The 27987-nt window shown below is 55.7% G+C and overlaps 3 protein-coding genes across 4 annotated transcripts; 2 read left to right on the plus strand and 1 right to left on the minus strand.

Annotated features, from left to right (window-relative positions):
- The first annotated feature begins 685 nt into the window (after positions 1-685).
- On the plus strand, positions 686-22708 carry STK40 (serine/threonine kinase 40). 2 transcript variants are annotated; one of them, XM_084222726.1, is made up of 12 exons: positions 686-754; positions 7004-7116; positions 9000-9119; positions 10077-10162; positions 10607-10750; positions 11859-12086; positions 12880-12932; positions 15748-15863; positions 18935-19079; positions 19379-19498; positions 19771-19855; positions 20522-22708. In XM_084222726.1, exons 3-12 carry the CDS (start codon positions 9008-9010, stop codon positions 20738-20740), a joined length of 1308 nt encoding a protein of 435 aa, XP_084078852.1. In that variant the 5' UTR covers positions 686-754; positions 7004-7116; positions 9000-9007; the 3' UTR covers positions 20741-22708. The 2 variants fall into 2 exon arrangements, with proteins under 2 accessions (XP_084078852.1, XP_084078853.1); XM_084222727.1 differs by lacking the exon at positions 686-754 and adding an exon at positions 1241-1252.
- A 535-nt stretch (positions 22709-23243) lies between these two features.
- Positions 23244-26345, plus strand: EVA1B (eva-1 homolog B). Its single transcript, XM_084222625.1, has 3 exons — positions 23244-23442; positions 24740-24856; positions 24940-26345. The coding sequence occupies exons 1-3, from the start codon at positions 23364-23366 to the stop codon at positions 25344-25346; spliced, it is 603 nt and encodes a 200-aa protein (XP_084078751.1). The 5' UTR covers positions 23244-23363; the 3' UTR covers positions 25347-26345.
- Positions 25670-27987, minus strand: LOC311163539 (uncharacterized protein; the record flags this gene model as incomplete). Its single annotated transcript, XM_084222479.1, has 9 exons — positions 25670-25738; positions 26529-26543; positions 26616-26679; positions 26765-27083; positions 27161-27222; positions 27355-27466; positions 27604-27651; positions 27723-27849; positions 27958-27987. The coding sequence occupies 9 exons, from the start codon at positions 27985-27987 to the stop codon at positions 25670-25672; spliced, it is 846 nt and encodes a 281-aa protein (XP_084078605.1).

Here is a 27987-nt window from a genome sequence, read left to right on the forward strand (position 1 = left end):
CACTGTCCCTGGCTCAGCCTTTGCTTGCCCACTGAGCAAAGGACTTGGTGTCACTAGCATGACCACCCTGGGAGCTGGAGCTGAGCTGGGCAGGGGCTGGTTCTGGTCTGTGCTCATCTTCCCAGCGTGGGGGTTCTGTGGTCCCAGCCCGGGGGTCCCAATCCAGGGTGCCCCAATCCGAGAGTCCCAGCCCGGGGGCCTCAATTCGAGGGTGCCCCAGTCCGAGGGTCCCATTCCGGGAGTCCCAACCCAGGGTGCCCCAATCCGAGGGTCCCAGCCCAGGAGTCCCAACCCAGGGTGCCGCAATCCGAGAGTCCCAGTCCGGGGGTCCCGGTGCCGCCGGGCGGGGCTCTGTGGGCGTGGCCATCTCGATAGGCCCCGCCCCTTGGCCAATCACGGCGCGTTCGAATCTCCCGCCTGCTCACCAACCCTGCGGGCTCCTGGCCCCTGCCTGAGCCAATCAGCGGCGGGTTCATCGCACCCCAACCAATCAGCATCCGCTGCTTGCTTCCCTCTCCGCTGCGCGTCCCAACCAATCAGCGCCCGCCGCAAAACCCGGCCCGGCCCCCGGGCTCTCCTCCAATCACCGCTCGCGCTGTCGTCGTCGCCCAATCAGCGCCGCCGTTTCCCTATTCCGGCGGCGGCCGGCAGGGGGCGGGCTGGCGGCGGGGGGGCGGTGGCGGCGCGTCACTTCCGGTGCCAGGCGGCCGCCGGAGCGGAGCGAGGCCGGGCCGGGCCGGGCCCGGGGCCATGGGTGAGTGAGGGGCGGGAGAGAGCGGCGGAACCGGGCCGGGATGAGTGAGGGGCGGGAGAGAGCGGGAGTACCGGGCCGGGGGGACTGAGGGGTGGGAGAGAGCGGGGGAACCGGGCCGGGGTGAGTGAGGGGCGGGAGAGAGCGGGAGTACCGGGCCGGGGGGACTGAGGGGTGGGAGAGAGCGGGAGTACCGGGCCGGGGGGACTGAGGGGTGGGAGAGAGCGGGAGTACCGGGCCGGGGGGACTGAGGGGTGGGAGAGAGCGGGAGTACCGGGCCGGGGTGAGTGAGGGGTGGGAGAGAGCGGCGGAACCGGGCCGGGATGAGTGAGGGGCGGGAGAGAACGGGAGTACCGGGCCGGGGTGAGTGAGGGGTGGGAGAGAGCGGGGGAACCGGGCCGGGGTGAGTGAGGGGCGGGAGAGAGCGGCGGAACCGGGGCCGGACCGTGACTGAGTGAGGAGGACGAGAGAGAGCGGAGGGAAGCGGGACCGGGGCCATGGGTACGGGTTGGAGCCGGGGCTGTCGCTGAATATGGGGAAGCAGGGACCAGGGTAGAGCGTGGGGGACATGGCCCAGGACCCGTCCCCGCTGTCTGTGGGGCCGGGCCGGGCTCTGCGGGCAGGCACGCCGGTGGTACCGATCGTCCGTCGGGCCGGGGGAGTCCCCCAGGTGCCCTGGCCGCCCGGCCCGGCTCGGCGCTGCCGGTGCTCTCCAGGCTGGGGGTTCGGTTTGAGCCCCACAGCAATTCGGGGGGCTGGGGCGCTGCTGCCAGCATGGGGGCATGACCGAGGGGCTGAAGGAGGCACAGCCCGTGATTGGGGCTGGCTTTGCCTCCGGTCGGGGCAGGAACGTTTGAATTTAGACTTTTGGGACCTCTGTGCCGAGGAGGAGCCTCGTGTGCCTCAGCAGTGAGTAGGTGAGGGCTGTGCCTCTGAGTGAGGGTGAGTAACACCAGCAGGTGTCGGAGCAGGGATGGACCCTGCCCTGCACTCCCTGGGAGCTCACCCTAGGGGCTGGGGGACCTCCCACAGGATGCTGTCCCTCTCTGGTCATGGTCTTTGGGTGGCCTGCTGCCTGTGCAGCACTGAGGGTGTGAAAGCTCTCACTGCTGGGGGAGCCCCATGGGCCATCATGGGCCATCATCTCCCCCCCCCTGCACAGGGGGTTTAGGGTTGTGCCCATCCAGCTGCTCCCTCCTGCCCAGGCTGTGCTGAAACTTGTTGCACCAGAGCTGAGGATTCAGTTCTTTGCTAGTTTAAAGCCTTAATGTATGGGCTTAACATCTGCTGGTATGAACAGGTGTGCTGGGGGTGTGGGGCTGCAATCCCATGTCCAGAGGGAGCTGGAGAAGTCAGAGCAGAGGCCATTCCCTGATGTGGTGGGGCTGAGCCACCACCCCTCTGCCGTGTGCTGTGGGACAGCTGACTCCTCTGAGGCAGCAGGGACACAATAGGGCACAGGTGAGGTGCCTGGCACCCAGGTGAGGCGTGGCCCAAGGGACAGCAGGGGAGCACTCACCTGCTGGCATGGAGCCCTGGGCTGGCAGCACTCGGGATTCAGGACGTATTTCCCCGTTGCTGGAGGGCTTGTGCTGCTTCCATTGATTGTTTCTCTGTGGTAACCATGCTGAAGGTTTGATCCCATAATTGTGCTCCTTAAAGCAAAGCTGGGCTGTGGCCCTCAGATGTTTCAGAGCTTGGGATAGGCAAGGGAAGCCTCACAGGCACTGAGCTGGGTTGTGATTCAGCACAGAAAGGACATCAACCTGTTGGAGCGAGTCCAGAGGAGGCACCAACCTGATCAGAGAGCTGGAGCAATTCTGCTGTGAGAGAATTGGGGTTGTTCAGCCTGGAGAAGAGAGCCTTCAGGGTGATATAACTGCCCTTTCCAGTACCTGAATGGGCTACAAGAAAATGGACAGAGACCATTTACAGGAGCCTCAGGTGACACAGGACAAGGGGGCATGGCTTTACACTGAGAGAGGGCAGGGTTAGATGGGATATTAGAGAGAAATTCTTCCCTGTGAGGATGGGGAGGCCCTGGCACAGGTTACCCAGAGGAGCTGTGGCTGCCCCATCCCTGGAAATGTTCCAGGCCAAGTTGGACAGGGCTTGGAGCAACCTGGGGTAGTGAAAAGTCTCTTTGCCCATGGCAGGAGGGTGGAAGGGTCTTTAAGGTCCCTCCCAACCCAGTCTATTCTGTGGCTATGAATAGAGACAGCCCTGGGGATTGTGCCTGAGATGCCCACTGAGCTTGGGGGGTGTTACCTGTGCAGGGACTCCAGGTGCTCCAGGCAGGTGCCAGGTGTGTCTCCTCCCTGCCTGGGAGCTCTTGCTGGACAGAGTAGGCTCTGTGTGGCCATTTTCTGTGTGAAACAGGCTGTTTTGGTTAATATTTTTTTGCAAGTGTGCAGTTCCTGTCAGTGTGTTGTCACACTGCAAACCCCAGTAGCGTAGGCCTGGCAGTGTGTGCAGGTAACTTCAACACGTTTGTCTCCAGGTAGGGCCAGGTGAGTCACTGCTGAAAGAAACTGCAGCCACACCTCGCTGGGAAGTGTCAGCACGTGTGTGGGTCACACTTTGTGCACACAGAGGTCCTGCTGCAGGGGCTTGTGGCATATTGATAGTGTCAGAAGCAATCAGTGAGAAATAAAACCTTTCGTACAACCCAGCCCTCACCCCTCGTGGGATTTGGAAGGTAAGCACAGCCTGACTGCAGGCACAGACCAGGTCAGGGACTCGTGCTGGGGCAGCAGTGCAGCCTCAAGTGCTGCAGCTGCATTTCCAGGCTCCTGCTGTCAGCGTGTTGGACTGGAATGGGGATTTTTCCTGGTGGATGTGGCCTGTGCTGCAGCACGAAAGGGTTAAGCTGAGGTTGGTGTTTATGTAACCAAAGAGGGAACTCCCAGAGATGAGTCCTTGGCTATCTCATGTGTTGATGCATCAGAAGGGCTTGAAGAAAGCCTGGCTTGTTGCTTGCGCCGTAGTTACGCACTGGAACCCTGTGCTTCAGAGTTTCCCTGGCTGCCGGAGGGGGCAGCCAGGATGGAATTTGCTTTCCCTGCTCTGTGACTTGGCCTGTGGAAGCCTTTTTTGTCCCTGAGGAGCTGGAGACTGACCACAGCTGCATGTGGGTGGAGGTAAGGTGTGCTGGGCTCCTATAGGGGCTCCCAGGCGCTGGCTGTGCCTTGTTCATGTGCCTGGGATTCAGCTGGTTGGGCTGGGGAAGGAGGATCTCTAGAGGGGCAGTACAGAGGTGTTCCTGTCTCCCAGCTTGTAGAGCTCAGCCATTCCAGACTCCCCTGGGTGTCTTCCAACAGCACAGGGCTGTCCCAGCCCCTCGTGCTGCACCAGTTCCCCAGGATTCTTCCTGCTCCTGTGGGCAGAGAAACTCTGTGCCTGGTTTTGAGCGAACTTCTCGCTTAGGGAAGAAGTTGAATGAGTCTCCTCTGGGTTCCAAGAACCCTGTGAGTCAGGGCTCTGTTTCGGGAGCAGGCTTCCCTTCCCGGAAGGGCAGCGCAGCGGAACACAGGCTGCACTGAGTCATCCAATGGGCTTTATATATATATATAAATATATATATATATATATATATATATAAAAATATATATATATATATATATATATATATATATATATATATATAATTGCTTCTCCTGGAGAAGAGCCTTCAGTAACTAACAGTTAACATTCCTGCACAGGGAATCTCCTCTGTGCTGTGCAGAGGGAGAGGAGTGGAGCCCACCCTGATGCCCCCACTCCTCCTCCCCACATGCCCATGTGAGATGATGAGCAAGGAGCCAGGGGAGGACTGAGGCTTCCCCTGTGCATTCCACATTATCTTTAGAGATGAAATTCTTCCTGGCTGATGTTGGGAAGGCTGAGCTGGCTGTAGGAGGAGGGACAGACAGGATGGGCCTGGTTTGGCACTGAAGAACAAAACAAAAGTCCTGTGACTGAAACTTTGAAGGACACTATGTCCAGAAAGTAACTTTTGCCTGACTAAGAGTCATTGAAATATTAAAATGCACATCAGCTTAATGAAGTACATGCTACCACACATGACTCTCTTGTCAGTTTCTCCCCTGGATCATGCTGTGTGTGGTGTGGGAGGAAGAGGATATGGGTGGGCTGTGGATGAGGGGGGGCAGAAATTTCACCTTTTGAGGAGGAAGAAAAGCTAAAAAACCCTTGGATACACTTGGTGGGTGACTCTCCTCTCCCTGCTCCCAGGGTGGCATGATGTCTTTGAGGTCTCTGGACACACTCCTGGTCTCTGAGGACCAGCTGGGACACAAGGGGTGTGTTTCTAACCAAATTTCATACACTTAATGCAACAGCCTGCTTTCCTTGGGATCTGCCCCGCAAACATTGCCTTTAATCCCCCAGCCAGTGACTCCTCCGCAGGCCTGCCCGATCCAAGCTCCGCCTGTTCTCAGGGAAGCTTTTCCAATGAGAGCCGAGCTCTGGCCCTGGGCGTGCTGATGACTCGGGTCTGAGCTGTTCCTGGCCGGGTTTGCCCGGGAAGGAGTGAGGCAACACTGGGATCGTTGCTCCTTGCAGTGACACCGACCTGCTGGTGTTCCATGTGGGAAGCTGGGCTGTGCTCCAACTTTTACGCATTTAATATTTTGTTCATGGAGGTTTTTAGGTCATGTTCAATGCAGCTTCCCATGAGCCAGGCTTAAATGTGACCTTGGATTAACCATCACTGATAAATACTACCCACTGTGGTATTGGGGTGGGAAACGGTGCAGCCTGATGCTGCTCATGTGATTGTATGTTTTAGCTTTATTTTTGCAAACATGAAGGCTGCACAGAGAAGGGACAAAAACCTGTGGAGCAGGTCTGCAGCTTCCTCCCAAAGCTCCAGCTTTTGGCTTCAAGAGGGAACGCTGGGCAGGAATGCTGCTGCAGTGGGTGATGGAATGTCTCCATCTGTGGGTTCCAGAGGCAGGTCCCTGGAATGGTGTGAGCTCCTCAAAGGAGCTTCTTCTCAGCAGTCCTGAACTTCCAGTAGGTGCTCTTGGGCTCTGTCACCTGCTGCTGCTTCCCAGCCCATCCACTGCCTTATTCACCATGATGAGCTCATCACAGCAGCAGGCTCAAGTACTTTGGGGCTCCCAGTCCTCACACAAGAAGTGTAACCACCACTGAGCTTGTGTTGTGCCCTTGGGGCAAGACAAGCCCCCCAAAAGTGCAGTGGGGGCTGGACCAACTGCTCTGGAGCCATAAGTGATTCTTGTGCTGCTGAGTAATCCTGCTCATGCCCCAAAGGTGCCTTTTCCAGCTTTGAGCTGTGGCTGCTGGACTGCAGGACCTGCTTGTTCCTCATTCTGGGATGAAAAGGGCTTTCCTCATGTCATGTTTTCCATTGTTGTTACACCGGGCACTGGGACATGCAGTAATTCAGGAATTAAACAATTCCCTTAAGCTACATAATTAAAAGGCATTACGTTTAGGTCCCCAAATTAATTGATTCATAATTCTATTAAAGCCCTAGCTAGCACACTGAGAGGCTTTAGACTGGCTTCTCCAGTGAGGTGTTTGATACATCCCGTGTGTGTTGCATCAAAATTAAGTATAAATTTCTGTGCTGGACTTGTAACTTTGTCTATGTGAGGGACCATTTTTGTTCCGATGGCAGGACAAGGGAGGAGGGTGGTTTGATTCAGCTTGGATCTGGGGGCTAGGGATGCATCTGTCCACAAACAGGTGGGACTTTCCAGTTCTTAAGACTGAAAAGAAAAAATCATTTTAACATCAGCAGGATCAGTCTTGAGAGAGAGCCTCTTACACTGCTGCAGGGAACAGGACAAACCCATGTTTTAAACACTCCATCCCAGGGACAGTGATATCAGATACTGATCTGACCCAAACTCTGTGAACTCTAGCATGATAAAAAGCTGCTGGTGGTAGTAAGGAATCTCTTGGTGCTCAGTCAGGTGTGTTTGAGATGCTGTTAAGCCCAGGCAGGTGCTGCATGGCAGGGGTTCAAGTGGAGCCTGTGTTTGTCCCTGCTCTAAAGGCCTGCTCTGCATCACTTTGGAAATGGGTGACATGGGAGTGTGTCCAGCAGTGCAGGGACTGAAATTCCAGAGCCCTTTTATCCTCTCACCAGGAGCTTCAATCCTTTTCCAAGCCCAAACAAACAGAGATGTTTGGGGCTGTACAGGTTCAGTGCATCCTGTGTTATCATCATCAGAATAATCCAGAATCACAGCATCAAGTGTATCTCATTTCACATTACAGAGTCCTCGACCTTTTGCCCATCCAGCCTTCTCCAAGGTGACAGCTCCTGCCTCCTGAGACGTTGGAAAACCTAGTTTGGAAGAAGAGTAACGATACAGTTGATGCTGAACTACGTGAGTCCTCCTGTTGTTTTGATTACAGTGACACCGTTTGCACCAGCAAGCCAAATTGCACAATGGAATTATCTCAGAGCTCCTGTGCAGGGGATTTCTCCAGTGGAAGTGTTACTCACATGTTTCCACTGAGATAGTGATGTGCAAGGAGAGGAGGAGTTCACAATGATGTTGGGTCAGGGATGCAGAATGAACAGAGCAATGAGCACGTGGGGGTCAGAACTGTGTCCTGTTCAGCTCACTGGGATGGTGACACTGCTCTGTGGAGGTGTGAAGGTGCTGGAGTCAGGAGTGCAAAGGGATGCAAAGTCTGCTGCAGGACTCCTCCCTTTATCTGCTGGCTGTTGCTGGTCCTGGGCAGGTGCTGCTGGATGAATCAATGCAGTGAGATCATCCTGTGTCCACAGAAAGGGCGGGACTGCCAGAGGGTGAACTTCACTCACAGGGAGGTGATTTATCAATCTCTTACGTGGTGAAACACCTGGGATCTTCTAAAACAAATATGTGCAACCCAAAAAATATTTTCCTCTATCTGTTGTAGTAACCTCTTAGAGAAGAACTCCTGGGATTGGGTTTGAGTAAGGAAATGGAGCTGTGCTTGGTTCCTCTTCTCATCTACCCCCCAAAGTATCGTTAAAAAGTGAGAGCACTTTTTATGAAGCCATTTTTCCAAAATCTAGAGATGAAGAGGAGCTGTACTGGGAGCAGAGCTTCCATTGGCTGGAGCTGATGTATGTGGAGAGCTCACACCACACCCAGCAGCTCACCTGAGAGATGCTTTTCCAGCTAAACTGAAACAAGACTTTTCTTTAGTTTTAGTCATAAGCCTTGAATTTATTTGGCCCTTTAGGTCTTGGCTGTGCAAATTCTCTTTAGATTTCTGAGCAGCAGAAAATGGAGATTGGAAATCAGATTTTCTGCACTACCTGAATAAGGAGGAGGTAGTTGAGTTTTTAGTTGTTGGTGCTGAATAGTGGTGATGTGTGGACTTGGAAGAAATTCCTATATGCAAACAATAAGATTCACATCTAATAGATCAAATGGAGCTTTGCCCATAGTGGTTGTGCTGGAAAACACACATGTTGTCACCAGTGTTGCCTTTTCCTGGAATGTCCATTGGAGCATTTAATAGTGTGTTAGTTCTAAACACAGCATTGAATCCTGCATGTGGAGGCTGAGGTGACAGGGTTTTATGTGCTGGAGTCCAAATTCCAGCTGCACTGGATGTAGGTAGATGGAGATGTAATAAGGTCAGAGTCTAATGAGGTACAGAGAGAGGGGACTTTTTTCAAGGCTAAAAATACATTTTTGAAAAAACATTCTGAACTGAACTGAATCTCACAATAACTATTGTGCTTGTTTTCTATGCCCTTGTTGGGAAAGGTGAAAGGCACTAATTTTTGTGGTCAGTTTTGTGCATTCTTGGCTGTTTGAGGAACAGACTCAAGCCTCTGAGGGACTCAGTGGGTGGCTGTGATGCCTCATGTGGATCCTCTGTGGAGGAACCCCCAAAAGGCTGCAGCAGCAGCAGACACCCATACACAGGGCTAACTTGGGCATCTTCTTTCAGTGCTTTTAGAATATGTTAATTTGCAAACTTGTTTTTGCTGTAAAACAAGCTTTAATTATCTTGACTTGTTCCCACTATGTCTCTCAAACAACTGTTGTAAGAAATGTTGCCCTGAATAACGAGGCTGATTTATGCCTTGAGAAATGCTCTGAGCCTGCAGCCCACCCCTGGTCTGTCAGCAGGGAGCCAGGGCTGTGTGTAGACACACAAGTAGGCAGAGCCACCAGTGCATCTGTAGGTGAGAGCCTTCCAGTAGAAATCAGGGATAACAAGAGAAAATAATTCAGAGATGTGATCTCTCTTCTCTTTCAAGAGCCAAGGATGAAGCGGCGAGCATCGGACAGAGGAGCTGGGGAAACATCCGCTAAGGCAAAGGCTCTGTGTGCGGGGATTTCCGGGAATAACGCCAAGAGAGCAGGTCCTTTCATCCTGGGTAAGCAGGGAGGGGGCTCTGCACTTGGCAGGGTGGCTGCTGGTGGCAGAACTGAAAACAGAAGGCACTCTGGAGTGAGGGGAAGCAGGTGTGTAACTCAGTGCCTTACCTGAGAGCGCAGGTCGCTGGATGTGCAGAGCAGCAGCAGCTCCTGCAGCTGGCCAAGCTGAGGAGATGTGGGGTGCCAGTGCAGTAAGGCAGGCAGGCTTGGGAGAGAAATAGGAGACCTTGATTTTACCCCCTTGGGTTTTTTTTTTGGGGTTTGTTTTGTTGAACTCTGTTCTTCAGCTTTGTTAAATACCAAATTCATTGGGGTTTTTTGATTAGAGCTGTGTTTGGCCCTGCTGACCTGGAATGTGTTGTCACATCAGCATGGGGGCAATTCAACAATTCACTAGTGGTACTCAAAGTGGTATGTACCAAAGCAAGGCCAGTCTGCCAGCTCTGGGAAGTTGCTAGAATAGTTGTTGGTTCAGAACTGTCATCATAGACTTCACATTGGAAACCAGTGTAGATCAATTGGAGTTGACTGATTTAAGGTGAGGAGTAGAGACTGTATGTTTACTTGCAATCTGGGCTAATTTGGACACCCCTGAGCCATCCCTGCAGAGGTGGCAGCTGTGTTCCCAGGTGTGGCAGTAACAGTTGCCATGGGTGTTGCTGTGAATGTAAGAGCTGTGTGGTTCAGGCATGCAGAAATTAGGATTTCTGCAAACAGCTGGGCCACGTGTGGGCTTTGATAAATGTTTCTCCAGAGAACAAATGAAACATCATCCCAAAAGGTTTCAGAGTTCAAGACCTTTTTTGGTTTTGGCTTTAGGTTTGTGAAAATGCACTCAAGCCTCCTGCAAAAAAGGGAACTTGGTGCAAGCAAACATAACTAGTGACAGCTGATGTAACCCGGGTTAGTCACTGCTGCTGGAGGGAAAACAAGTCTGTTTCTGCTTTGTGCTGTAGGTCCACGTTTAGGTAACTCCCCTGTGCCAAGTATTGTTCAGTGTTTGGCAAGAAAGGACGGGACAGATGACTTTTATCAGCTGAAGGTAAGCAAACTGCAGGCTCCCAGACCTTCAGGGCTCTCCAGCTCTTGTGCAGAAGCACTTGGGCAGTGAGTGAGTGGTGTGGGCTGAACCAGTGCAGCTCCCCCTTGGCAGGGCCAGATCCATGCCCAGATCAGCCCTGAGATGAGGCCTCTGCTGATGTGCTGCTCTCCCAGAGCCCTTGGATCTGTACCTGAATGGGGCAGCTCCAGGAGGGAAAAAGCACCTGGGATATTTGCAAACAGCCACCTTTCCACCTTCAATGAAGCTGCTGCTGTGCATTCTGCACAGATGGTGCTGAGTTCACACAGGCCTGTGGTAAGGACACAACCATCAGAGCACTTCAGAGCCCTAGCTGCAAACACATGGGAATGCCAAAAATGATAGAGGGCTGGGGGCATTTGTGTGCCTCTGGGAACTGTAAAGGCATTTTCCCTTTTCCTGAAGATTCTCACCTTAGAAGAAAGAGGTGATAAAGGAATAGAAACCCAGGAGGAACGACAGGGCAAGATGCTGCTGCACACGGAGTATTCTCTTCTTTCCCTGCTCCACAACCAGGAAGGAGTGGTCCATCATCACGGGCTCTTCCAGGTACACTTGGTCACCATCCAGGCTGGGGCAATGCCAGGGATTGCTGGTGGATTGAGCTGCTTTTGTTTAATGTACAGTTCGTGCTGACCCTGCTCTTGTGTGTCCAAGTTGCAGCACTCTGAGGTTAACCACCTCAGAGCTGCTTCAAACAGGAGCTCTGGAGAGTACAGTTGGATTTTGGGAAATGTGAGAACATTTACAGACACTCAGCACCCCCCCTTCAGACAGAACAAAGCTATTTAATTGGCAAAATAATTAGCACCTTTTAGAATAAAATTTGGACTTTCTGGTCCCTGTACTGTTTATAACTTGTCAGAGAGGACAAATAGCCAAGAAACTGTTTCAGCAACTGTACTGGTCACTTTTTGTGTGAGTGGATTGTGTTGCCTAAAGGCTGTTGGTGCCTTTAGGGCTGTTCACTGATATGAGGGGCTGATAGCACTTACTGCTCTGGGTGTTGGTATTGCCTGACTTTCTGTTACATTTTGCCAAGACACTTTTCACTTGAGACCATCTGTACTAAATCTTAAATAAGTTAAATGTCCAGCTCAGCTGTGTCATGTTTACTGTCATGGAAGAACTGCTAATTGTGCCTTGAGATTTCTGTTCTTATGAAAGGTGTGTTGGATCCTTCTGTTCCCAGAGGCTGCTCCACTGCAGAGCTGCCCTGGGTTCAGCTCAAGTTGTCTGTGTGCATAAAGAGCATTAGTGCTGGTGTGCACACAGAGCAGAGACTTCCTCTGCCTTCTGCACGCCTACTAGGAAAAGTTTTTGCCACTGAGGGTGGGGAGGCCCTGGCTGTGGGTGCCCCATCCCTGGAAGTGTTGGACAGAGCTTGGAGCAATCTGGAATAGTGAAAGGTGTCCCTGTCCATGGGCATGGAATGAGATGAAACTTTGTTTCCCTCCAACCCAAACCAGCCTGGGATTCATGAAGTAGAGCTCCTGTATCCTTTTGAAATCCTGCTTCGGGACAAAGACCAAGCACTGTGATTGCATTTGCTTATTTTGAGATCACCCCCCAGTTATTGAGTTATTTACTCTGCCAGGTTCTGTGCATGTGTCCTGGAGCTTCTCTGAGGGGTTGCTGCTGTGTTTGCCTCCCCCAGGACCGAGCTTGTGAAATCATAGAAGATCTCGAAGCCAACAGAATGGTCAGGAAGATGAAGAAGCGCATTTGCCTGGTGTTGGACTGTCTCTGTGCTCATGATTTCAGTGACAAAACAGCAGATCTGATCAATCTGCAGCATTATGTCATTAAAGAGAAGAGACTCAGCGAGCGGGAGACCGTGGTGATATTTTATGATGTGGTACGAGTGGTAGAAGCATTACACAAGGTGAGAGCTTGGAGAGAGAGCTCCCTTCAGTGCTGGGAGGCAGAGTTTTCCCACATTACAATAGTAGATGCTTCAAAACTTCCTGGGGCCAGGATTACAAGGCATGGATGTTAGCAGTGTTCTGCATAAGACCTCATGCCCCAAGCCCTGAAGTGCATTCCCTTCCCTCCCTGCTCCTCACGTTTCTGGATGATAATGTGGTGTTTGTGGGCTGTGGAGAGGGGCCAGCTGGGCTGAGGGCAGGTCAGGTGAACCACAGTGTGGTAAGCTCAGACAGGGGCAGTCAAAGAGGAGAGCAGAGCCTGATCAAACACAGGAAACAGAAACTGTTTGCTTGTGAAGCAAAATAAATCACAGTCTAAGAATTGATTGGAGATGAGAACCTCAAGCTGCGAGTTTTGAGATCAATGAACTGGAAACTATTGTAATAAAAATGGATTCTGCTGATGTTTGATTTGTTCCCCTGAGGCACAGGGCAGTGCAGCGTGGGTCTGGTAGAGGAATGCTCATCAGATTGCTCTAACCAAGCCTGGACACTTCAGTTCCAGGTCTCTTGGATACACTAACTCTGTCTTTGTGTTCAGAGTAGCAAATTTACTTGTTCTGTCCTGATCACAATCAAAAGTGAAGGGCACAAAGTACTCAGGCTGAAACCTGACCTGAAACCTTGACCTGGGTTATTTCAGAGTGTGCAGATGCCATGATTTTTTTTAATGCTCTTGTGCAAGTATGAAATTTATACTTCTACAACAAATAGGCTTTTGCTCATGTAGTACTCCTATATTTTTTACAGAAAAATATTGTGCACAGAGACTTGAAACTAGGAAACATGGTGCTAAACAAAAGGTAAGTGTGCTGGAGAGCTGCTGGCCTGGCAGTAGTCTTGTTTCTTCCTTGAAGCAGATTTCTAATGCAAACACTGCCAAAGGCAGCACTTGTTGAGTGCTCTTGTGCAGGAGGGTGAGGGAAAGAGAAGCAGGCTGTGCAAAACCACAGATCCAGCTCAAAGTTATATAAATTAATCTCAAAAAATTAATTTAGCCCCACCTAGGTAGTTAACTTTTCCCACCCAGCTTAGTGGCCCCTTGTCAGGACTTCTTTTTGGATTCTAACTGCTGAAAACTTAATTTTAAGTAATTTAGTAACCTGCAAGAGAAGTATTGATTTTATATATATTAAAGAGAACCAAAAAAACATAGTGGTTGGTTCTGTTCCCATCTTTCACCCTCCATCATGCTATAGGCATTCCCAGCCCTGCTGGCTGTTCTACAATCACAGCAGTGTTAGATCTGACTGCTGCCCTGCTGTGTTTTTGCTAGCAGTGAAATATTGACTTATCTAAACAAAAGCACTTCTGTCCAGTGTGTATTTGTGTATGAAATGGCTCCCTTGTTCCACTGCTGGTTTGACAGGAGCCTCTGGAGCCTGGCAGGTGCTGGATGCTGGTGCAGACCCACAGGGACCAGCCCAGAGAGGGGCAGGAGATCAGCAGGACCTCAGGGCGGGGGGGGGATGGCCTGGCTCTGCTTGGTGGCTCTTTGGAGCTGCTCAGTGCCTTGGGGTCTGTGTTCCTTAGCTGGCAGCCTAGTTCAGCTCAGATCCTCTGCTCTCTCCTCCAGGATTACATTACTGACTAAATATTTTGCACTTACTTGAAGAATGAGGGGAATTCATCCTTTTCACACTGTCTGGGTTTCTGTGGAATGAATAAAAAGCAGGAAGGCTGGAGTTCTGCAGGCTTTGAGTCTACAAAGCTTGCAGGTTTGCTGGGCTCACAGCTTGCTGCTTTCTCCTCCCTAACACTGAAAGGAAACGGGTTTTATCTACAGAACTTGAACTTCTTGGTTCCCCACACACACACACACAGCTGCTGCTGCTTCTCAGGGCCACCTCTATCTAAGTTGTTTCAAGTTGTTTCTGTAGAGCTGCTTTAAGATAAATCTCTTCTGCTTGCTGCTTTGATTCTCCTCCTTGCTGGAAGAGGCAGACAAAGGTTGGTGCTTTAAAGAATCCATGCAGAACTTCCCTTCTTTTCTGGGCACTGAGTGCAGGGGAGCACCCCACCAGTGGAGCTACACCCAGGGCCCCACTAGCAAGGGGAGGTATTTGAAGCTTTGAACACACTTGCCAGAGTCACTCTTTGTGTTACATCTCTGCTTTTTGCTTTTTTCTCAGCGTTGGTGAGGGAGAGCTGCAGCCTGTGCAGCAGTGAGTCACAGGGAAGGGTGGGAGAGGCGTAAGAGCCATCTCCATGGAGAGGAGCAGCCCGTGGGGCTGAGCAGAACCCTTTGTTCTGCTCCAGCCGTGCTCACAAAGAGCCAGGGCCCTTCTCAGGGCAGGGAAGGAAGGTAACAAGCACTGCAAGGGCCTGGCAGGCACATCCCACCTGGGGCTCCCTCAGACTTCCTTCCCCACAGATATTAAAGCCTCTCAGGTTTCCTCATGAGCCAGTGCAGGAGGAGTTGAGTGATTACAGATTAGATCAAATTTCAGGGACTAAATAGAAGCAAGCAACCCTGAACATTTTAGTGTCCTATGGAACACTTAGTCTTTTAAATCCTTAACAAAATCCTGCAGCTTGTTATTCAGCCAGGGAAGTCTCCTGACAGTTGAAGCTAACACTTCTTAAACACAAGTCTGTCTGTTTTAATAACCAGCTCTCCATGGCCAGCCCACACTTGGTTCTATTTCATTTGTCTGTGAGACTGGCTGGAAATGTTTCTTTGTTATTGTGACTGACTTAATCCATTCTCTCAGGTTCTAGTTGTGAAATACTTTTCAAGAAATCTTCCAGACAGTGTTTTTGTACTCACACCTTTACATTGTAAGTTAAAATCCAAATTATCTGAATGACAGGGAAGATTAATGGAACAATAGTTTTGTAATTAGCTCACTTGCACTGGAAAAAATTGTTAATGGGAGCTGGCAGTACCACAGAGAGGTAGGGATGAACTAGTATAGAAATTCTGTGTACCTGCAGCTCTCCCCTTTCTGTGTGAGGTTTTTGGGTGTTGATCAGGCTTTGTGTTGTGCACACCTGTGTGTGGAGAGCAGTCCTGTGGATCAGATGGAACTGCCACCAGGTTCCTGTGTGGGACTCTTGAGTGACACAGGCGTGGTTGTGCTGAGTGTGATCACAACTCCTGCAGCTCCTCTGGTGACTGTAAACACACAGTGCTCAGGGGCCAGGCACAGGACAGCTTCCACAGGGTGTTTTCCCTTAGCTCCCAGAAAATGCAGTGTGGAGAAGATGGCAGCTGGGAAGGGCAGGGCACAACCAGCAGCTAAAATAAACCTCAGCTTTGTTCACACATGCCCTCCAGTGGTCAGGCAGCACCTGGGGTAGATCCTGGGATGTTCCTAGGAGATCTGCCAAGGCTGCAAGATGAGCCAGGTACACCCTGTGCTTACAGCCACGCTGACACAGGCCACCCAGACATTGTCACAGAACCTTTCACTGCCACTGTGAGTGCCTTGTAAGCCTTGCTGACAGGCATGGAATCCCTCCCCTTTGGGATAGAGTTCATTTTACAGCTCTCTGTGTCTTCTCCAGCACTTCAAGCCCCCCAGAAATCCCCATAGGCACAGTCCCTGTTGTGGAGTCAAGTTGCTGTCTGTGCTGCTTGGCCTGTGTTCCCTGACACCCTGTGCTTCTCCCCAGGACTCACCGGATCACCATCACCAACTTCTGCCTGGGGAAGCACCTGGTGAGCGAGGATGACCTGCTGAAGGACCAGCGTGGCAGCCCTGCCTACATCAGCCCAGATGTGCTCAGTGGTAGGAATTCCCCTCAACACTCATTTCACTCATTTCTGCCTCCTGACAATAAATAAAACACACCTGCTGTGTTCCCATATGCACCTTCATGAGAGCCTCTTAATTCAGGTCCAGTTAGGAGACTTGGTCTGGTTTTCCAGCTGGGAAAGTTGGAGGGGAGGAGTGAACCTGACTTTTTTCTTAAGGCTTGTCTGAACTTCAAAGCTGCGTCAAATCTGGCTGTTCCCAAACGAGTCTGACTGCAGACAACATGTTGTTTCCAGTGTCAGAGTTCAGTTCCTGAGGCTTCCCTTAAGCTGCAGGTAAAACCCCGGGCCCAAGGGGCAGCCAGTCCAGATCCCACCCAGATATCAGTGCATTCCAGCTGTGCAATAAGAGTACCAGTTCCTCCAGCTGCTTCTCACTTCCAGGAGGGAACTAGTGACCCTCTGGGCAGCTTCTGGACCAACTGAGAGGAGTTACTTAAAATTAAAGGAATGATGACAGCAGGCCAAAGCAGTCTGGGCTGGATCCCCCCCCTCCAGCAGCCTGGCCTGTGCCTTGTCTCCAGCAGAGGCTTTGAGCAGAGTCTGGCTCTAGCACAGAGCAACTTTCCCTGGTGTCCTCCTGCATTTAACTGTTCCCAGTGCATGGCACCATCAGGAACAGCTGTGCTTTCTGTCCAGTTGCTTCAGGAGGTTTCTCGCCATGAGCTCTCATCTCTGCTCTGTTCATAAATCTTTGGGCCCAGATGGGATCCACCCCAGGGTGATGAAGGAGCTGGCAGAGGAGCTTGTGAAGCTGCTCTCCATCATTTACCAGCAGTCCTGGCTCACTGGGGAAGTTCTAGATGACTGGAAGCTGGCCAGTGTGACACCCATTCACAAAAAGGGTGGGAAGGAGGAACCTGGTAATTATAGGTCAGTTAGCCTGACCTCAGTACCTGATAAGGTAATGGAACAGTTTATACTGATTTCATCACACAGGACTTACAGGATGGCCAGGGTATCCTGGAGGGGTTTAGGAGGGGTAGATCTCCTTTTATGACCAGGTTAGATATTAGGAAAAAGTTTTTACAGAAAGGGTGATAAAGTTCTAGAATTGCCTGCCCAGGGAGGTGGTGCAGTCACCATCCCTGGGTCTGTTTAAAACAAGCCTGGATGTGGCACTGGGTGCCAGGGTTTAGCTGAGGTGTTGAGGCTGGGTTGGACTTGATCTTGAAGGTCTCTTCCAACCCAGTAACTCTGTGACTCTGTGCTCCTGTACCAGCCTTTGAGCAGGCTTGGGGTGGTGCTGGTTGGCAGTGTAGTGACCCAGGCATCATTTTGGGTTTTTTTTTTTCTCTCATGCAGTGTTGAAGGCTGCACGTACAGGTGGGACTGTGCACACAAAGCCTCTCCCTCTTGTAGGTCCAGATATGAGGCATTAACACATGAGTTCCTGGTATCCCAAGCAACTGTATTGCAGAAATGCCCTCAGAGGGAGCCAGTCCTGGAGGATCCAGCCCCAGTGGACTCCCCTCAGGAGGTTTTTTTGTCAGGTCTGCAGGCAGCAGCAGTAAATGTAGCCCAGCTTTTCCATCCTGATCTGCCAGGCAGGTTTGAGGCGCTTCCCTCCCGGCAAGGAAGGGAGCAAAGGCAGGCGAGGAGGTGGATCCTGGGGCTTTTGCAAGCCTTTCCTGTTCTGCAGGATATCCTGAGGCCCTTGTGACCAGATGGATGATAGAAGCCAACTGCTCTGCAGGAGCTTGGAGCAGTTGTGGCTCAAGTGGCTGAAGGAGGCTACGAGGAGCTGCTCCTTTCTGCTCCAGGGTGCTGATCTATTCAGGCCTCCAGCTACCTTCTCATGTTTCTTCTCAGGGCACTCTTGTGGTATAACTGGCCACGGGGCACTGAACAGGCTGTCTTGGCTGGTACCTGACACCTGAGGCTGCTTGAGACCCTGCAAGGCACAGCCTTAGCTCAGGACTCATCCTGCTCTGCCCTGCCTGGCTCTCACTGCCACTGTGCTGCACCCCAGCTCTGGTGTGTGCCAACAGCCCTTCCCATGGGGTCCATCCTGTGCTCTCCAAAACACTCTTCCAGAACTGCTCAGTCTGCAGCTCCCCTCCAAGTATCAAGGGGGAAGTTACTTGAGGACATTCCACCTTCAGGCTTGGCACATCCCTCCCTCTGTATTGCCGGTGCTCCTGGGCAGGGGGAAGCTGGAACGCCTGAGGAATTAATCATTGTTGTGGGTCTCCAGGAGAAGCTGTCTCTGCTGAGGGATGGCTGCTGAAATGTCACAGCAGGAAAAGTTGGAGGAGGAGGGAGAGGTGCCTTTTTCTGAGCATATAAAGCAAAGAATAATTAGTACAAATACCAAATGCTGCAGCAGTGACTCACTGTGTGAGTCAGAGGAAGTCTCTCCCTCAGTCCTGTGCTCTGCTGTAGCACTGGGGTTTGATTTTGTGACCCTGTCCATGCTGCTGTGTGCTGATTATTGTGACCAAAGGGGCTTAGAAGCAGCATTTCCATTAGGTGAATCCTGGGGCTTCAGCAGCCTTGGGTTAGGGTTTGTCTAGTGTCTTTGTCTAAATGTCTTTGTGCAGGAAAGCACCTTCTGCTCACTCTGTGCCTTTACATCTGGCTTCAGTGGCTGTGGGCTAGATTCATCCCACAGTCAGAGTCCCTTCTCCATGGGCTCAGCTTTATCCCTCCTGGTCTGCTTTCCTGCATCCTCCCCTGTGCTCCCTGGTCCTTGAATTCCCTCTACCTTGCAAGCTGGGTGGCTCTGTATGAGGATCACTGCCCTGGGAGCTCCAGCACAGCAGTTCCAACTGCCTGATGCCCTTGTTTCACAGCAGGGATATTCCTGCTCCATGGGGAACAGGAGGACACTTGTGTGGAGATGGACAATTTGCTCATTCACAGAGGATGCACCTTGGAAAGAGTTTTGGTGTGATGTAGTGGGAAGCCTTAAGTGTTTTGGTCAATGCTTAGAAAGAAGGTCCCATGTGAGGGTTACTCAGCACGTCTGCTGTGGGAGGTGAGGGGGGATGCCAAGGCTGTGCTTTCCAGGATTCTCAGGCTGTGTGTGCCCTCTCCCTGCAGGCCGGCCATACCGTGGGAAGCCCAGTGACATGTGGGCGCTGGGGGTGGTGCTGTTCACCATGCTCTACGGCCAGTTCCCCTTCTACGACAGCATACCTCAGGAGCTCTTCCGCAAAATCAAGGCTGCCGAGTACACCATCCCCGAGTGAGTACAGCCTGTCCTTCCTGCTGCCCACGGGGGGCTTGCTGGGCCAGCTGCAGCTGGAGGGGCTCCCCTCAGCACCCCAAGGGTCACAGCAGTACTGACAGCAGGCGGTGTGCAGGAAGCAGGAGTGGGGCTGGGACAGCTTGTGGGAAGGCGAGGCAGGCTCAGAGCAGTGGTGGCTCCTGTAGCTCCTTGGCTCGTGTAGCTCCTGGCTCCTGTAGCTCCTGGCCTGTGCTCCCAGCATGTCCATCCTGCCACACTGTGCCCAGCCCAGGCTCACCCCATGTTGTCTGTCCCAGGGATGGCCGGGTCTCAGAAAACACTGTGTGCTTGATCCGGAAACTGCTGGTCCTGGACCCGCAGCAGCGGCTGACGGCTTCTGAAGTGCTGGATTCCCTCAGCTCCATCATAGCGTCCTGGTATGTGCAAGGGGAGACATGGGACACACTGTCTCTGGCCACAGGCTGCGTTGTTCCAGCTGTGGCTGGCTCACCTCACCAGAGGAGAGTCTGGGAACTGCAATAAGCCTTTAAATCCCGTGTCCACCACCGTGTGCTGATGGGTACAGCTGGAGAGGCCTGTGCAAATGCTTATGGCAGCCACGGCCATCCCAGTGGGATCACCCTGGGCATGGATGAGGGTGGCTGAGCCAGTGCCATGCTCTGGATCCCAATGCTGTGCTCTCCTCCAGGCAGTCCATGTCCTCACTGAGTGGCCCTTTGCAAGTGGTGCCGGACATAGATGACCAAGTGGCTAATCCTGAAAACCCCCAGGAGGTAGGTTTCCCTGCTTTCCACAGAACTGCTTCCCTGTGCTGCTGTGCCAATCTGTCTGTGATGGCACCCATTGTGTCCCCCAGCTGGGAAGGGGAGGGCGGGGAGGACACAGCCGAGTCCCTCACGTTGTGCAGCGGAAGGAAAGGCCGATGCTGCTGGGAGCAGGAGGCACATCCAGCTGGCTGAGCTGCCAGGAAGTGAGCTCGGCCCCGGAGCTGATGAGAGCAGCTCACTCTGCTCCCAGCAGCGCTCACTCCCTCTCACACAGCTGGGAATGCTGGGAGGAGGCAGCAGTGTTGGCTCTGGCTCCCAGTGAGCTCTGCCATGGGAGCAAACATCCTGTTTTCCTGTCGGTCTGTTTCATGCTAGAAGTGTTGGCCATGGCCTGGCTGCCCAGGGACAGCCATGCAGGATCTGTGACGGTGCCGCAGGGACAGGGGTCAGGCAGCTGCAGCCTCAATGCTGCCAGGGCTGGGATGAGCCATGTAAGGACAGAGGTGCTGTGTCCTGGTGGTACTGCTAGCTAGCTCACAAGGAGTCCTGCCTGCATCCCCAGCAGCAAGGTCCCTTTCCTGCGTTAGGACCCCAGGTATCCCATGGTAGCTCAGGCCCATCAGAGGAGCCATGGGGCTGCCAAGTGTGGCTCTGACAGGTCGGTCTCTGCAGGTGAAGGTGACGGAGGAGTGCTCCCAGTACGAGTTCGAGAACTACATGAGGCAGCAGCTGCTCTTGGCTGAGGAGAAGAACACCTTGCATGAGGCCAAGAGCTTCCTGCAGAAGCGGCAGTTCGGGAACATCCCGCCGGTGCGGCGCCTGGGCCACGACGCGCAGCCCATGAACCCTTTGGACGCGGCCATCCTGGCCCAGAGGTACCTCCGGAAGTAGCTTCCCATGCCCCAAGAGCACGAGCACCACCCTGCAGTCTGCCCTCACCTCGCCTGCTCCAGCCTACAGCAATACCGGTGTCCCACGATGGGGAATAATGTAGCAATCCCAAGCTCTGTCCAGGGACACGCACTCACACCCGCTCCGGACGGAGAAGACTTTTGGAAAAGCTAGTTTTGGAAGCAGCAACCTCTTGGCATCTTCTGGAATCTGTTTTTTAAAATCGAAGCCTAGATGACTAATCTGCTTTTGATCATGACTGTAATCTACCTCTCTTGTCTTTTTAACCATGCTGTTCTCTGGATCGAGCAAAGCCCGTGGGAAAGGAGGAGACTTCCAAGGGTGAAGCTGCTGGCACAGAGCCGTGGCCGTGCAGCGCAGGGCCAGCCCGTGGCGCCCGCTCCGTGTGGTTTGAATAAGCTTGGATTTATCAGGGTTTCTCGAAAGGCAGAATTTCTTGAAACCTCCCACTTCCCTTCATCTGCATCAAATCTGTTTTTGTCCTTACGTGCCACCTGGTCTGGCCATGCTGGCCAGTCCTGTGTGGCCACCGCTGTGACCGGAGAGCCCGGCCACCACCTCAGGCAGGAGTTGAGGAGTCATCCGGGCAGGGATCAGATCGTGTCCCCAGTTCAAAGGTTTTGCAGGACTTGGCCTGCCAGGGCCCCTGCCCCCTCTCCCAGCTGTCACTGATTCCTTTCGTTTCTAAGGATCTATGATTTAATCTTATTTTTCAGTAGCATATCCCAGGTGCAGTTACAGTTGCATTAATTTTGATTTAGCATTTCCCCCCTCAGTTGTGGTACAGATGTAATATATGAGTTATAATGTGAAAAGCTTCCCAAAATAATTTGCCTAGAGATAGGAGGGGCTGGCTGAAGTCTCTACTGTATTTGTTCCCAGCTTTTCTTGCCATCCCAGCCCAAACCTGGGGCTGCCTCTGCCCTCGTGCCAAGGCAGGGGAAGGAGATCCTGCTTTGTCACTTGGTGCCACTGGAAGAGCTTTGGCCTGTGCTGAGAGCAGGAACGATTGTTTCTGAGCCTCATTTATGAACTGGATGCCTGTCTTGCCAGATGAACTGTTCTCACACAGAGCTCCCATGGCTCCCAGTGCTCCTGCTCAAGGCAGCACCTTCTTCAGCTGCCTCCTTCCCTGCTCCTGGCTGCTCCCAGCCCTGGCATCACCCTCCTGCCAGCCCTGTGAGCAGGGAGGCTTGGAGCTGGGGGTCTGCCCTGCTTTTTGGGGTGCACTGCTCTCTGGGCCCAGCTCTGGCAGCACAGTGGGCGTGGGCAGGGAGCGAGTTGCAGATGTTTGTAGCGTGTTGTTGCCTTTTCTTGCCCCGGGCTGGGGAAGGGGACGGGGTCTAAGCTGGGCCACCCCAGCAGTGGCTTTGTGGGGACAGGGGCTGGAGCTGAACCTCCCTGGCCGTGTCGGGCATTACGTCCTGCCTGCGCCTCGCCAAGGCCCCGGGGCCGGGCAGGGCCTCGTGAACACTAACACAGACCAGCTCCCTGCACCAGCCCAGCTGAGCCAGTAGCCCCAACTCTTTCGCCTTATTTATTTTGAAGATGGTGGGTCTGTCCTGTGGGCCCATCACCCCCTGTGCCACCAGCAGCAGGGCAGGGATCCCCTGAGCACCCCAGCAGGGCCCTGCTCTCTCCTTCTGGTTCTCTCCTGCCTCATTCCTTGTTTATTTTTACTGTTTTTCCCCAATGTTAAAGCAAAAAGCAATATTCTGGGACTCCCTAAGGCTGTATCACACCAGGATCCTGCAGTGGCAGCACCGGTCAATTCACTTGTGCTAAGGCAAACTGGAAGGGGGTGGTGCAGGGGGCATGGGGGCCACAGGGCCATGGCGGGACAGAGCCTGTTGTAAGGAAAAAAAAAAAGAAAAAGAAAAAAAAAAAGGAAAAAAATTTGTATAAAGACGTTATTTTTGTACTACATCGGAACTACTCCTGCATGTCGGCAATAAAACTTCATACGACAGCCCGGTGACCCCACAGGGAAGGGATGGGGGGGATGGGGATTTTGGGGTACTGATGTGCTCTGGGAGGGGGAGCGGGCTCACAGATCAGTGCCCCTGGGGACCCCCAGCCCTGTCCTGCCCCAAGTGCCCCGAGTCCCGCCGGGCCAGCCTGTAGTGGCCCCTGGGGACAGCGCTGGGATGCGGAGCCTCGCGTCCCCGCGGTCCGGCCCCACCAGCCCTGGCGTGTCCCACACCTCGGCCGGTGGGGCTGAGGGCACCACCCTGCCTGGCCGCCTCCTCCGTGGGGCTGGCACCGGCCCCGGCAGCTCCCGCAAACCCACGGCGACCGCTGGGGCTGAGCCCCCCAGCCCGGAGGGCTCGCCTTGGCTCCGGCACGGCCAGCCCAGCCTAGGCTGGGCACAGCCAAGCCCGGCCTGGCCGGATGGGCGCTGGACAAGGCTGGGACGGGGCCTGGAGCCGCCTGTGGTCCCGCTCCGGGGCGGTTCCAGTGCAGGGCCGAGCGTGGCGTCCCGGGGGAGCGGGACGAGCCCCGGCCCCGCGCCCCGCTCAGCACCGGCCGGGGCTGCCATTGGCTCCGGCGGGAGCGCTGACCGCCAGCCGCCTCCGAACTATTTCCTGTTGCTGCAGCGTTAATGCTAAACAGACCTTGCTCTCTCTTCCCTCGCTCCAGCCAAAGTGCAGCGGCTCTGCCGCCGCCGCCTTCCCGCCCCGGTGAGTACCAGCCCCGGGCACGGCGTGGGGCTCGCACCGGGCACCCTGGGGCACCTCCGCACCGCAGCACGGCCCCGGCGGGTGTCGAGGCTCGGTCCGTCCCCGCTCAGGTGCTCTGGCGGTGGGGAACGCGGGTCTGGTGGACGCGGGCGCAGTGCGGGGACACGGGGGCTGAGGGCACAGGGCTCGGTGACACACAGCTCGGGCTAGCGGCTGAAGATGCGGAGCAGGCGGCTCGGGGACACGGTGTAATGCTCGGGGACGCAGCACTGAGCAGCTCGGGGCTCGGCTCTCGGGGACCCGCAGGGCCCTACGGCCAGCCCGGTCCCCATCGGCACCCGCCGCCGGCAGGGCATCCCTGGGGTTCCGTGGTGGAACCCCTGCGCCCCTCCAGCCCCACCGCACCCCTTGGCAGGGCAGGGGCTGGCTGTGTAGGAGCTCCATGGGGAGGGCACCCGCCCCTCCTAGGGACCCTGCTGGCCTTGTTTTGGGGTGTCCCCCTAGAGGGGCTGCCCAGCCCCAGAATGTGCCGCGGCCCCTCAGCTCTGGACCGTCCGGGATGGTTTTGCTGATGTGTCACATTTTCTGCATTTCTTTCCTCATTCCTCCCTCTCTGGAGCCGTTTCTGGGAATGAGCTCGTCCCCTGCCAGGGCCAAATTTTCTCCCGCCCTGCCCTGCCCTGCCCGCCGTCCTGCCTCCCATCCTTCCCACTGCCCTGCTGCCCATCCCTCCTGCTGTCCTGCCTCTCATCCTGACCGCTGGCCTGTCCTGGTGGCCTTTGCACTGTGCCTGGCCTTGTCCCTGCCCTGCAGGGTCCCACGGCAAAGGGCCAAGGCTGGAGCTGGGCCAGAGCAGCGTGGGGGACAGGGACAGAAACAGGGACAGGGACGCTGCTGCAAGAGTGTGTGGAGCACACGTGTGTGCACATGAGCACCGGCAGCCTGGTGCTGGGACCATCTCTGCCCCGTGACCCATCCCATGGCCGGGCATGGGACACCAGCCCTGGCCCGGTGCCACAGACCCGCCTGATGCCGTGGCCAGGAGGAGCCGTATCCGTCCCGGTCCCTCAGGAAGGACGGAGGGTGGTGGGAGTGGGACGGCTCCAGCTCGGCCTCTGTGGGGTTCCGGCCCTGGATGGAGCAGCCCAGCTGAGGCACGAAGCCCTGCTTAGCTGCCTGCTCAGCTGGAGCTCATTAAGGAGCCCCTGGGCACACCCTTGAAAAGGACGTGGGTGATCTCAGGGCACTAGGGGTGATCTCAGCCCCTGCGGAGCGTTGCTCAGCCCGTGTCCCGCAGATGCCCAGCATGTGCCGTCCCTGGAGCCGCTGAGAACTGCCAGGCACAGGATGGAGAGTCGCCGGAGGGACATGGAGCTGCTCAGCAACAGCATGGCCGCGTACGCCCACATCCGAGGTGAGCCGGGACGCGTCTGGGAGGCCACCGCGGGCCCCCGGCAGGCGCGGGCAGGTCCCTCACCCCCTCCGTTCCCCCCGCAGCCAACCCCGAGAGCTTCGGGCTCTACTTCGTGCTGGGCGTCTGCTTCGGGCTGGTGCTCACGCTGTGCCTGCTGGTGCTGCGCTTGTCCTGCCGGCCCTCCCCGCGGCCCCCGGCGCGCCCCGGCGACCTCAGCGAGGACGACGAGGACGACGACGAGGACGAAGAGGACACCGTCGACCGCGCAGCGTCTGAGTCGCTGCTGCCGGTGACCGAGATCCCGCTGGAGAGCCACGGCCCCGGGGACGGGGCGCTGGCCGTGAACGTGTTCGCGTCGGCCGAGGAGCTGGAGCGGGCGCAGCGGCTGGAGGAGCGGGAGCGCATCATCCGCGAGATCTGGCGCAACGGGCAGCCCGACATCCTGGGATCCGGCACCATCGGCACCCTGGGCCGCGTCCACTACTACTGAGCCCGGCAGCTGCCCCGGCACGGTGTCTGCTCCCCCACGGCCGATCCCACACCGTGCCAGGAGGGACCAGGGGGACAGAGGGGCTGCTCGCTGCCCCTGAGCTGGCGGAGCTGCCTTGGACTGTCCCTGCACCACGGAGAGCCAGACCCCGGTGTCACGGGCACCCCCGGGGCTGGACTCGCCCCCGCCACTGCGGGACACGATGCACTTTGAGCCATTGGTACGACGGCTGGCACCAGCCGAGCAGCCCCGGGACACGCGGGGACGGGGACAAGGACAGGGCAGCCCTTGCTGCCCAGCTCAGCCGGGATCTGGCGGGGCTTTCACCCGTGGGGCAGGGCCGTGTGAGCCGTGGGCTCCTGCCCCACAAACATGGTGCTGTTGTACACGAACTAGAGCCCAGCGTGGCGGGTCCGGCCTTTTGGGGGCCCTGGACACGGGGACGGTCTCGACCCCTCCCTGAGCTAATTCCCTTCCCGGCCCCACTAAAATTAGCCGGGTCTTTTCCGGCGCCGCCCGCCGTGACCCCACGCCCTGCGGCCGGAGCAAGGCGGATGTTCCCGCTGGACTCTGAGCCGGCCGCTGCTCCCCAGGGATGCGGCAGCTCCCGCCGGGCTGAGCCGCATCCTGCCCCAGCCCAGCCCCGCAGGGTGCTGGGCCCCGCTGCCCCCTCCCCGGCAGCTTTATAAAAATAGCTCCTTCCCAGGCTGGTTCCCCCCACTCCCTGCCGCCAGCGCCAGCAGGATCCAGATGTTTTCCAGATGTTCTCCAGTGGCTGGAGGCCAGGATGTGCTGGGGCTGGGACTGGAGCTGGCCTGGGAAATTGTGCGGGGGTGGAGGAGGAGGAGGGGGAGGTAGAAGGGGAGGAGGCCCTGCCCCAACCCTGCCACGGGCCCTGGAGGGACCCCCTGTGCCATGGTGGGACCCTTTGTGCCTGGCAGGACCAGCCCAGCCCTTCAGGGGCACGGCAGCCCTGAGCAACCCCCCACACAGCACTTTGTACCCAAAATAGTTTATTTTAAACGATTTCTATCGGTCATGGGGCTGTTCTGTTTCAGGGAGCAGTGCCTGGGTGCGGGGTGGGCATTGGTATCCGAGGGGTGCAGAACCAGGCTGGGGGGGCACAGGGAACTGTGTGCCACCCACCTGCCCCCCATGCTAACAGGGCAGCCCCTTCCTCACCCGCTCGATCTCCGCCTGTGGGGAGAGGCTGTGATTGTTGGGGGGCACAGGGGACCCCAGAAGAGGCAACCCCTGGCTGGGACTCACCTGCAGCGCCTGGCGCTGAGCCTGCTCCTGGCACAGCTCCTGCCGCAGCTCCTGCAGGTCCCGCCTGCAACACACCAGGGTGGCTCAGCTGGGGCCAGGAGAAGCAGCCAGGAGCCGCTGGGAACCCCTGAGACCCCATCCCCACTCACAGGTGCTGGACTCGCATCAGGTCCACAAGAATGTGCAGGGTCCGGACCTCAGCCTTCAGGTCCTCCAGGGCCAGTGGTCTCCCCTCCAGCCCCTCCAGCCCCTCTGTGCTCCATGGTGGGACAGGTGCCTGTCCCGTGCTGGGGACAGGGGCACAGAGGGCAGCACGGGGCAGCCCCTGGGGCTGCTCGCCCCCATGGGGACCCCCCGTGCTCCCCAGGGCCAGGCTGGGTGGCCGCTGGCCGGGGACTCGTGGCCGTGTGGCTGTGGGGTGGCTCAGCCTGGCTGTGGTCACTGACACCACGTTGAAGCCATTGGCATCTGCCAAAGAAAGAACAGGAATCAGCCCCTGGTGCTGGGCAGGACCTGGCCACCCCTGCACGGCCTCTGCATCCTACCTGGGTCAGCGGCTCTGCCCCACTCCGTGTCAGCTGAGGTGCTGGGCTGGGGGTCACTGGGCCTGGGGACAGCAGAGGTGTGAGTGGCACAGCCAGGGAGGTGCCAGCCCCTCACCAAGGCCAGCCATGAGCATGGCACTGGCACTGGGACATCGCAGTGGCCCTGGACACCCCAGCACAGCCACGTTTCTTACTTGGTGGCCAGCACGGGGGCTGGTTTGGTCTTTGCAGGAATGAGGGGAGCAGGAGCCATCCTCTTGGTGAGTGGGAGCTTGGTCGGCTCCATCCTCGCTGGTGCTGGGAGCTCTGGGGAGAGGAGGCAGAAGCAGGGCTGGGGCCAGGAGCAGCACTGACAAGAGAGGGGCAGGAAGCGCTTCCTGCTCGTGACATGCCCTGGCCCAGGCACATCCCTGTCCTTCCCTCTCCTCCAGCCCAAGACTCACCCAGGGGCTCCCTGTCCTCACCCTCCTTGTCCTTCGCTGTGGTTGCAGCTGTTGGGGAGCAAAGGGGCTCATCAGGTGCTGGGGAGGGACCCTTGTTCCAGCCTCTCCCAGCCCCACACCAGCCCCGCTGTGGTCGGCGCTTCCTCTGTGTGAGGCGGAGCTGCAGAGCTGCCGTGAGCACTGCGGCACGGGCAGGGTGTCATCCCCACCATCCACGGCACAGCACCATCCTTGAACTGCTGAACCCTGGGGTCACACCAGGACAAACCCACTGGCGTGGTGGGATACAGGACATCAGGCCACCATGGACCACCCTGTCCCCAGGCCCCTCTGTCACCACAGCTGGCCACTCACCATGTCCCTGGGGTGGGCCATTGACCCCAT

The sequence above is a fragment of the Fringilla coelebs genome (genome assembly GCF_963513975.1).
Source record: "Fringilla coelebs genome assembly, chromosome: 28".
NCBI classification, from domain to species: domain Eukaryota; kingdom Metazoa; phylum Chordata; class Aves; order Passeriformes; family Fringillidae; genus Fringilla; species Fringilla coelebs.

What these genes read in the sequence shown, in the direction of transcription:
- STK40 (XM_084222726.1), top strand. Translation starts at nt 9,008, where the DNA reads ATGAAGCGGCGAGCATCGGACAGAGGAGCTGGGGAAACATCCGCTAAG. An exon ending in TGGTAGAAGCATTACACAAG is followed by an intron (nt 12,087 to 12,879) that starts GTGAGAGCTTGG and finishes TATTTTTTACAG; the next exon opens with AAAAATATTGTGCACAGAGA. An exon ending in ATCCTGAAAACCCCCAGGAG is followed by an intron (nt 19,856 to 20,521) that starts GTAGGTTTCCCT and finishes CGGTCTCTGCAG; the next exon opens with GTGAAGGTGACGGAGGAGTG.
- EVA1B (XM_084222625.1), top strand. Translation starts at nt 23,364, where the DNA reads ATGCTAAACAGACCTTGCTCTCTCTTCCCTCGCTCCAGCCAAAGTGCA. An exon ending in GCCGCCGCCTTCCCGCCCCG is followed by an intron (nt 23,443 to 24,739) that starts GTGAGTACCAGC and finishes CGTGTCCCGCAG; the next exon opens with ATGCCCAGCATGTGCCGTCC. An exon ending in CGCGTACGCCCACATCCGAG is followed by an intron (nt 24,857 to 24,939) that starts GTGAGCCGGGAC and finishes TTCCCCCCGCAG; the next exon opens with CCAACCCCGAGAGCTTCGGG.